Raw genomic sequence first — 11,400 nt, 5'->3', positions numbered from 1 at the left:
AGGAATCCTCATATCAAGGAGCGAACAGAGAGGAGGCAGAGAGAACAGCTCTGACTCAACCCTCAGACGGAGAGAGAGACCTCCCCGGACCGTTACCTTGATGCTGCATGAAGGTGGAGTCATTTGGGGGTAGAGAGAGAAAGAGGAGAGAGCGAGGCGAGCGGGGCAACACAAGACAGATGGATTATCTGACATGCGCCTGGACTGACCGACGTTCCTCTTTAAGTCTTGAGTCCTGCTGCTCCTCCTCAGAGTGAGAACTGAAAATGCTTTCCTGCACATGTGGAGTGTAGCAGCTATCGGACAGGTAGATTGTGTAGTGCACCGTTTCTTTTGGAGCTAAGGAGTTTCACACATGGAGAATTTTCTACCTGGTTACCAGTGAACTTTTAATTTGTGGACTTTTTTCTGCCTTCTCTTTTTTTTTTTTTCAATTGAGCAACTGCCTGGAAATACAAGGGCTCCACTGGAGCAGCCAAGAATAATAGTCAAAATTTCACAAACAATTTAGAAAGAATTGGAAACGGAAGGAAAAGACTGGAAAAACAGGTTTGTTACTGGAAAACACACGCAGTAATTAGTGTACTGGTTTTTTACGTAATCTTGGTTCATCCAGACTTTATATATTTTCCAAAACAGCCTGCAGACTTTCTGATCATCAGCCTAAAACATTTCCACAGTGGAGAAGTGACCTCAGTGGAATATCAGCGTGAAACACAGGGACCTGTTGAACAATCAAGAATAATTCAGAGGGAAATCCAACAGTTTCATACAGGTGCTAAATCATCTGGACTCTACAGCAGGACCGTATCGATCAGTCTGGACTGTGGAGGGCTCCCCTCCCTGCCCTCCCAGCCTCTCCTCGCCCCCAGCAGCATGTCCCAGGCTCTGAGGCTGCCTCTAGTCCTCCACACAGCACACTACCATGATCAGATGGGCTGCTGGAGGGAGTAAGGCTGCCTCTGCCTCGTCCTGCTCCAGGGCTGGGTTAGGGGCTCGTTCTAGTTCTGGGACCAGCTCCAGACGAAGGTCATCAACACTGCTTCCCTCCCTGACTTTGCCTCTCCTGGTTGCCCTGCTGGTTTACTCCTTCTCACTACCCGGGGCGGCTTGCCATCAGCTCCGCAGAGACAGACTGAGGCTCGCCAACCCACGAACTCTCAGGGCTCCACTGAACATTTCTGAAACTGAGCTCGTCTCTAGGCCCAGGGCCACCGGGGGCCCCCTGGGTCGGACTGCAGGGGGACCGCAGGGTAGGCATGTGCGCAGCTACAATCATCTCCAAGGGGACATACGGAGGAGGAAGCTGTTCTCTTTCCAGAAGTTTTTCCTAAGAATCGATAGGAATGGAAAGGTCAATGGAACCAAGAGCAAGGATGACCCCCTCAGTAAGTAACTCACTAATATACAGAGGTAGATAAAAGAGCGGGAATCTCTGGGGGAGGGGGGGTCAAAATTACCAATGTGTGTAAAAACAAGTCTTTTGAGCTCTGACCTTTTTGGACTTTGAGGCATTAATGTTTTACACATAACAAAAAGCAGCTTTAAGAAATCAGGTGTGCATTCTTTTAGAAAAAAATCTTGTCCAACCCCAAAATTGTTAGAAAGCACCAACACAAATTATATATATAATATTATATATAAATTGGCTATATAACTTAGTTAAAAAAACATTGAATATAAATAAAAATCATTGTTTTACGTTCATTTCAAGAGGCTGCATGCCCGCCCATTGGCTGGAAGTTTGTGTGAAACGATCCCTGTTCAGAGTCGTCTTTTTGTTTTAAACCAGACGTCCCACTGATATCTCTCCTGTCCAAACACTCAGCACAATGATGGTAGCTCTCAGATGGCTTAAAAAGGAGCAGGGCCAGATAACCCGGCCATTATCAGGCAGTCTTCACAGCCCAGGGTAAACAGCGCTGATAACAAGCACAGAAGAAACAGGGCTTTGGGGAGGGGTGGACGATACGGTTGTCAGCCTCATTGATGCTTTTAGGCTCTCTCGGCCTCTCTGTGTGTCTCTCTCACTCTCCCACTCAGATTGCCCGCCTGCCAGCCAGCGTCGAGCAAATTACATACCCTCAGTCACAGATCAGACATTTGTTTAAAGCAGTTTGACGTGCTCACTCAGAGAAACACGTCTTTAAAGTGATTACATGTTGTATGTTTCGGCATATCAGTCAGTTAAATAGCATTCTCATTAGTCTCTCCCAGCATTCCCACCGAGCTACGTGTGTGTGCCTATCAGCCAGCGGGCACTCACATGCTCCAGTGGGTGTGTGATCATATAGCAGCCGCCGAGGACACATGTGCTCGCTTATTACCCACACACACACACACACACACACACATATATACATCCATCGCTCTCCTTCTCACATGCTCTTTTTCTCCCAGCGAGTGTATATGGAACCTTTTAATGTTCCTCTTGGGAGAGCTAAACCACACATTCAATCAAAGTGACTTAGGGGAAATGGCATGGGCAGGCAGAATATCAGGGGAGATGTTTGTTTTGACAAGGTCATGACAGAGGCAACTTTATTTACTGACCGTATTACACCGTGATGGCTTTACTGCCGCTTTTGTTGGTGGTTTCTTTTAAGTTGTAAAACTGGAGTGGCGTGAGGAAGTCTGACTCAGTTTATCATAACAGCGGTGTGTGAATTCACCCTAGACTTTATGTATGTTTGGAAGATGATTTACCCCTCTGTCGTTTCTTTTTATTGACCCACAACTCCTCATTTTTCAGGAGCGTGTTGCCTTTTTCAGAAGTCCGTTTGAGTTAGTGCAGATTGCGCATCGGGGAGAGAGGTGAAAGGGAGCACGGGGGACTCTCTAGAGAGGTACAAGTTCATGAATGACATGGCTGAACATCATTGTGGCCACATCAAAGCAGTGCGTCTTCAGTATCAATGGTGGTGCCATCAAAAAGCTGTATCCTGAGGGGGTCTAGGGACACTGTGTGTGGATTATGTGCCCTCGTATCAGGTTCTCACGGTAAAGGATACTACACAACAGCAGCTTCAGTCTTTGCTCTGGCCCCTGGGGCTAGACATGATCCCAGGGCTGACGTCCTTTGTAGACCCTCGCAGGTCCCTTGAAGTGACAAAATATCAAGTTTTTTTTCAATGAGTTGAGCACGGCTTGCATTTTCCTGAACCAGAAGACACACTGCATTCAGATGAACTCATATCTTTATCATTCTTTGTCTTAGAGGTGTGTGGGGATGTGGAGGCTTTGGTTTTGGGTGCTGCCTGTGGCCCTGCGAGGACCCGACTCACTGTCTGTTAAAGAGCCAGTATCCAGCCTCCCACAGATTTATGGGGATGCCAGCGCAAAACTGTCCCACATGGCTTTCCAACCCGCTGGGAGCCTGTGCTGAGGTTACAGAGAGGCAGGGAGAAAGGGAGGGAGATTATGTTAAAGTCAGCTAAGTAGCTATCTGCATGGCCTGAGTGTGTAATTAAACTATCTACGATTCACAGCTGAGGTCTCCTAAATTCATCGACGACAAGCTGCTCTGGTTGACCTGTGAAATATTGCTGAATAAGACTTGAGCAAAAGCTGAGAGTTTTAGTTAATCATCCACGGCTGTGATGGGGTGAGCCTGTCAAGATTGTGTGTTTGTGTCGGGCCACCAGTTACGTTTCTGTGCTGTAGGGGCCAGACCATGTGTGCAAGATGCTTCTGGACATAGCTCAAGAATTGTGCGCATGTAGTATATGTGAATGTGTGTGTGTAAGTGTGTGTCTTTGTGCACATTCATCTCCTTTAATCAAAGCAGTGACCTTATGCGTGGGGGTAAAAACAGATGGTGCTCTTATGGAGAAAGATATATAGCTTTTCTTGGAGGTGGGGAAGAGGATGGATATCCCTTCTGTGTAAATACACTCAGTGTGGTCCTTATCAAGTGTTATTACTATATATCCTGATTTACGCCTCACTCCGCACCATTTTTCTGCACGGGAATGGCACCAATCAAAACCCATATTTCTACTTTATCTGTTCCAAGAGCATTTTGTGCATTCATTTAAAAATATGGAGCAAAGTAAGAGTGAGAAAGAATAACAATACAAGCTGTGAAGCACATGGTTTTTGGCATCCCACTGTGGAAAAACCGCCTTTTAATTCTCACTGGCATTGTGTGCCTCCATTCCACAACCAACGCACCATTTACTGTTGTAACTCCAAACAGAGCGTATCAAATAAGCCACACATTAGGAAAAAGCAACCAGCATGCAAAAGAAAAACTGCTGTCTGCCCCACGTAAACAGCTGAAGCTGGCGGGTGCTCTTAGGCTACGTTTTACACGTGTGGTTTGTGAAATTTACCCCACACAAAGCATCGTTGCCACATTTAGGGCTTAATGTTGTAATCTGGGTGAAGATTTATGAAGAGCGTGATTTCTCTTATGGCATTTTCCCATAAATTCATGACTCTCCACAGAGAATGAGCAGAGAACAGTGAATGAGATTTTCTAGTTTCACAGCCAGGTCGAGTGTGCAAGTGCACAGTCACCTGCTGCAATATTAACCATGTGTGTGTATCCAAGTGCATTAGTGTGTGTGTGCGTGTGTGTATATACAACCTGTCTCGCCCCTGCCTCCGGTGGCTGACTTTGATCAGTGATCATTACAGCCTTACTAATCCTCACTCCACCCCCAGTCTCACTGTCATGGCTCCTCTGTCCTCCTCTGTTCTCCTTCCTTTCATCCCTCCCATGTTTACAGAGCAGCCAGAGACTGCCATAGATTGTCTTACATTCTCACTCCATACCCGACACCCGATCCCATAGAGAAACCAGCTCCTCTCAGATCTTCAATGGCCGTTGTGTCACAGTCCCCACCACCGCCTTGCCGCTTCAGACCTCACTGCCCCGAGGTGCCACTGTTTGAACTAGAAACTGATACAGTCAAGACCTCACGGACGAGGAGAGAAGCCGCTGTATTTTTTAAGAGAGGGATTGTTCTTTGGGGGGCACACCTGCATCCTCCACTGTCCACTCATGTACGAGGCTGGCAGCCTCAGAGGCCCCCCAGCCACCGGAGAGTGGGTCTGACAGGGGAGCAGGCTGCCACACAAACAGTCCAGAGACAGAGGAGGGGCTGCTGACCTGATCAAAGGATGTCGTCGACTCTCTGGTGTTCACACCCCCACGCTGAAGTGTGCGTCTGAATGTGTGTGTGTGCGCGCGGACACATATGTGTGCTTATCGGGATAAAATAACGACAGCTCACAGGAAGTGGGGAAAGGAAGTCGGGGAGGGAGGCATGAAATCAAACATGCCATGAGAACCAGGGGAGGTTCACTCACACACACACACACGCACACACACACACACACACACCAGAATAAGTTGAGACAAGTGGGTTCTGTGGTCAAAGGACACATTAGGAAGTTATATCTCTCTGACCTCTGATACTGAGACCACACAAATAACCACAGCTGTCTGCGGCAAAAGCATGCCTCTTGTTAACTGGGGTATAAATTAGCTCCTCTAATAGCCTACGAGAAACCTGAATTACTTGTATAGGGACTTGGAAATCCAAATACCAAACAGAACATAAACAACCTGAGAATCTCTGCGGTATCCACCCATTAATTTTCAAACTAAATGGGCTGCGCAGCTGGAATCTGTTACACAGGTGTAGGCTGTAAAGCAACTTTATAATATCACTGAAATGATGAATGTGCTCAAAGAATAAACGTGACCTTACATAGAATTACCACGCTGTGTGTTCCCATGTGTAAAAGCCCCGAAAATGTGCATGCAATATGTTGTTATGCATTAGTTACTGGCTGTAAGAATGTATGGATTTGTCCTCTCAAGTCCGATTGCTGCAGGACGACAAATCTTTCTATACTCTTATCTAACAAGGAAAACATTTTATCTCCTTTACTTCCTCTGTCTACAGAAAAAAACTTAAAAAGTTGTTTTTCTCTGTCTGTTCAGCACAAACTGTGAAGAAACACATACTTGAAAAATCATTCCACTTCCACAGGCGACATCTAAATGCTGACACATGTTGATATAACCGTATTTTTCGCTGAATCCTCAGGTATTCTGGAAATCACATCGGTGGACGTGGGAGTGGTCGCCATCAAAGGGCTGAACAGCAACTTCTATCTGGCTATCAGCAGGAAGGGAGAGCTGTACGGAGCGGTTAGTATCCGGGTCAGGGGTCAATCTGGATGCTCCACAGACAGAGATAGAGTTAGATTCTTCTGTCCTTATCAAAGACCTGTCCTTATCTTTACTTCTCTAACTGCTGAGTCGATTCTGTGCACACACATGAACCTCCGGGAGAACTCTGCCATTTTCAAAGTGCACACTAGTTCCTGCACAGGCACACAAAGCAAACCACGCAATGTGGATTAAGGAGTAGTAAATAAACAAGGCACTATGTGCAACCACAATGGGTTTGCACAAGAAAATGATCTGTGTTTTGCCTTAACCTCACATGCCGGGGTTGTAACACTGAAACATGATACCTACTGTTTTTCCAGAGAGAGTTTGGTGTCGACTGCACCCTGAAGGAGCGCATCGAGGAGAACGGCTACAACACATACGCATCAGCGGAGTGGAAGAACAAGAAGCGGCAGATGTTTGTGGGTCTGAACGTCCACGGGAAGCCGCTGAGAGGGAAGAAAACCCGCAGGAAGAACACAGCCACCCACTTCCTTCCAATTGTGGTGTGAAGTGGAGAGCTGGACTGGAGAGGGAGGACACGCAGCACTGGACAGAGAGGTTTTCAATACTGAAAAAGCTGTAAAACAAAGACATTCACTGAGAAATCTCTCAATTGGAAACAAGGCACTAACACTGTTACACAAAAAATATGGTCACTGCTCCTGATTCTGACTGAGATCATGTACTTTATTTGGTGGGAGGAGATGATATCTGTGTTTTCCGTGGCACGGGATGCAATATTTATCCGTTGTTGGTTTTTTTTTTCTGTGCCAAACAGTTTGCAACTAGAGTATGTGTGTAATGTGGACAACACAGAAGATACTGTCCTAGCTAGATGCAGAAATATCTCGAGATGTTATTTATAATCCGTATTCTCCTGAGAGACACCAGATAATCTGCGACGTAAAGGGGAGGGATAGAAATTGGAAAAGATGAGGGAAACGATCGGTCGGTTTATCACAAAAGCATTCATTAATAGAAGATACAACACATTTAAAGCAAATGTTTGATACTTAACCACTGTGTTTTGACTGTATTGTAATGATTTATTTATTTTGTGAAATATTTAACTGGAGGGGAACACTTACAAGGCAAGCATTCCTTTGCATTCTTTGCTTTTTATAGGAACTCTATTATGTGAAAAATAAAATACCATTTTCTCCTCTGCAATGCGGTCGTCTTGCTTCCTCCATACACCAAAAAATCTTTCTTGCGACTGGTGAGAAAAACCCCAGTGAGCGTTCAAGTCATGGTGAGTCTATTCTTATCGGGCTCTCTGAGGTAGGAAGGGACAAAAGGCAACTATTAATGCCTCGCCAGATATTCCATGTGGCAACCATTCCACTAATGATTGGTTCCCAAACAAACGGGAAACATACAGACAGACAGACCACAACAAAATGGGCCCTCCCATTGCACGGCCTGTAGATGGTGACATCATTTCCTAATATCACCCCATTACTGAGAAGCTGCAACATTCCTCGATTGCAGCAGGGCTTGGATAGTAAAGACAGCTGCTAAAGCACCTGCTGATAATACAAGCAAAAATATGGCAACAGCTTGGTCTGCATCACCGGTGCCGATAGGTTTCTGGAGGGTTCTTGGAAGTGTGTGTGTGTGTGTGGATGCAGAAATGCGAATGAGAGAGAGGGAGTGATATGACCTGAGTCTGACCACCCACTTCCCTCAGTAATCATCTACAAACACACTAATCAATGGCAGCTGCCCTGATGCCGGATCAAAAGACCACGGGGAGAACATTAACACCACAGGCTTCCGGACCTCATGTTCTCTTATCCCGCCTCTCTGAACATCTCAGCAAAGGCATGAAAAATTGGGAGGGGAGATGAAGACGGGACGGTGAGAGACGGACTCCCAAATTCATCCCCCCAAAAAAGAAAAGTCTAAATCTAAGCTATGGGAATCCACACAGGAGAGCATTTCCTTGAGGCGATAGTATATTGTCCTGTAATAGTCATTTAAGGAATCACCGTGAAAAATGATTTATACTGCTGCAGTACATCCCACCATGACGGTCAGGGCAACATATGGAATACTGTTTCATGACTGTCTCTTACATTTTCTCTGCTCTCTCAAGTAATTGTGCAACACGGTGTGGCTGTTGCACTTCTGAGGCCGGATTCACAGCCGTGGCCTGAGGACAAACCTTTAGATGTTACCATTAGAAGTGAGATTAGGAAGTTCAGCTGAGGGGTATAGGGGTAAATTTATGAATGACTTTAACTGAAATGATTTAGAGGCTCTTCCTTTATATTTCGCTTTCTAAAGTTACAAGAAAGAATACACAACAGGAAGGTTAATTTAGTCTCTGGTGTGATATTAGACCACATACAGTCACACTGTATGTCTCTTTGATTTGTCTTTAATCGCGCTCTGTTACCTAATGATGCAGCCAATAAATCATTTAGATAAAACTTAAAACTACACTTTTTAGCATTCAAAATATGTGGTGATGAGTATGTGCGTGATCCCCCCCCTCCTCAACACAATCCTGTTCATTTGTCATCTTGTGCATTCCTGAGACTTGTGAATGTTTGAACTCCCTCCAAGACACTGGCATGGGGGGGGGGGAAACAGCAATAACAGAAAATAGGGGCAGCAATCTTTTATCAAAGTGGGTCTCCGCATTTCTGGCACGGGAATTCTCTGTGGCATAATGTGATCCAGCTTTGGGAACCAAGTGGAAAATGACTGGAGGCTAAAACAACTAATGAATACTTACACTGAGAGGTCTGGTGCAACACATGTTTGTAGTGGGCAGCTACTGAGTGAGCTCAGGGAGAGAGGCACTTCTGAGGGGTTGCACAGGTCCAGAATCTTCTCTCTGATGCATAAACGGTTGTTTGTTCTATCAGTTACATGTAATTATACAACCCCTGGTGCTTTGGCAAATATTTTAGATCGATATGGGGTTTATTTAACCCACTCGACCACACATACCCTTACAGGTCCATCATTATGTGTTCATGTTGTGCAGACAACCACTGCCTAAACCCACAAACAGGGCAGTAGTTAACAGTAAAGTCACAGAGGTCATGTCTATGGAGGACTAAAACAGCCAAAATAAAAAATAAAGAAAGAAACAAATATATGTGATTAAATTAACCAAAAATTATATAATAAATAAATAAATGTGGGCATTAATACATTTCTAAAATCTGAAGTAAATGGATTGTTCTTATTTAATTTGCCTCTGTATTCATTTATCGTTGTATTAATTCTCCTATTCGTTTTCTTTTTTTCTAACTTGTAATTTTTTTATTTCACAAAGCTGTAAATACACACATGACACAGACAAACCAATGAAAATAATTACAAGATTATGTGAAGTGAGGCCAATAATGATGTAAAGGAGATACCAAAAACAAGACAAAATAAAACATCGAATAAAGTCATTACAAATATAACAGAGGTGAGCTGCAGGAGTAAAGTCACGGCTGATTGCGATTCCAGTCTTGGAAAAAGTTTGAATCTTCTGAATCAGTTCAACAACCTTGGACCACTCCGAATGTTCTTTGGTTTGTGGCAACCTTCTCCATTACTAACATTTCCAGAAACCTCACTTTTTACTACTTTCTAATTAAATGTCTCTTTACTTTTTCATTAATTCATTTATTTTTGATTAGGCAGTTTTTGTCCTCCATAATACCAGTTATGGATTGAAATAAAACAAAATAAAACAGTATTTTTTGTCATCATTCCTTGCAGTGGAATGATTTTTCTGACAGAGCATGTAAATGTATAAATATACATAGACAGCTGATTTAATAGGCCTAAATATCATGATTTAAATTTAAGATTTGGGCTCGTAACCTCAGAATCCCCCAACAGCAGCTGATACTGAATGATAGTCAGGGAGTACGTTTTTTCTACAAAACACACTTACTCTAAGTATTTCCACTTTACACTATGCTATACTTCTATACCATTATATTTCAACGGGAAATATTGTACCACTGCACTTTACATGACGTCACTTATGAAAACGTCTAAACTATCTCTATCTATTATTGGATTGTCATAAACTATAATAGTTAAAATAAGTTTTACCTTGAACAACAAAAACAGTAAAATGCTACTACTAAGAATTAGTAATAATAAAGTAAATAATAAAATAATCCATTACTTTTTTGATAGAGAGGGGGGTTATAATTTGGGGAAAAAGTTGAATTTCAAGATGCTAGCTGTTCGGATGACTTCAAAAAAAGGTACAAGGAGATGATTTTCAAAAGATACAGGGATGAGGGAGGGCTTTAAAAACCGCTAGGTGTTTTTATAGATGTATGCATGTGCTTTGTGTCTATAAAATATGAATATGTTATGAAATATAAATTTGCGGTAATAACTTTTATAATAAGATATAGAAATGTGGTCAATGTATATATATTATGTATTTTATATTATAAGCTATGTATGTATATTTGTATGTGTGTGAGTGTATCTATGTACGTAGATGTGTGCGCATGTAGGTATGTATATGTACATGTGTTCAGCACATATGTATATATGCATATATGAGTGTGTATGTATATATATATTTATATATAATATGTGATTATTAATTGTATATATTGTATATCAAAGTGTATATAGTTAGATGGGAGCGTACAAAGGTACACAGGTACACAGGTTCAGGAATGGAAGTAAATTAATTATGATTAATTACTGAGTTGTGGAGAAGGGGTAGGATTAAGTAAGTGTATACTATTTGCTATTCTGTTTTGTTTTTGTTTGTTTTCACATGTCTGAAATAAATTTGCATTCATTTATTCATTCTTTCAATCATTTAAAATGGCCCCACTGTTTTCCTTTCCTTTTTTTTTTTTTTGCAGCTTATATTGCTTTTATTAAAAATGGACCAACACTCAGTGGACCCTCCCTTTACTTGTTTTTCTATTATACAACAAGGAAAAAGTTAAAAGGCACTCACCTGCTCTCCCAAAGAAACGAATACCCAACATTCAGTAAGAAGAAAATATACATAAGACATTATATAATACAATATATTATTATATTGTGGTGTCATTTGCATTTACTCAAGTAAATAATCTGGATAATCTTACCAACCTCGGCAGAGCCACGCTGTATTAATGGCTGCGCTTCCACTCCGCGCCACTAGAGGGAACCGCTTCTATTTGATATCAAACATCGTCGTGGAAAAACATCCACGATAATCAACGGCACCG

General features: G+C 42.8%; 1 protein-coding gene across 1 annotated transcript; it reads left to right on the top strand.

Moving 5' to 3' along the window:
* Nucleotides 1–925: 925 nt before the first annotated feature.
* Nucleotides 926–6,702, top strand: fgf10b (fibroblast growth factor 10b). Its single transcript, XM_073466955.1, has 3 exons — nucleotides 926–1,388; nucleotides 6,063–6,166; nucleotides 6,511–6,702. The coding sequence occupies exons 1-3, from the start codon at nucleotides 926–928 to the stop codon at nucleotides 6,700–6,702; spliced, it is 759 nt and encodes a 252-aa protein (XP_073323056.1).
* Nucleotides 6,703–11,400: the final 4,698 nt, after the last annotated feature.

Source organism: Pagrus major, chromosome 5, assembly GCF_040436345.1.
Source record: "Pagrus major chromosome 5, Pma_NU_1.0".
Lineage (NCBI taxonomy): Eukaryota > Metazoa > Chordata > Actinopteri > Spariformes > Sparidae > Pagrus > Pagrus major.
The sequence above is the reverse complement of the archived record's forward strand: the minus strand, read 5'-3'. Positions and strand labels throughout refer to the sequence as shown.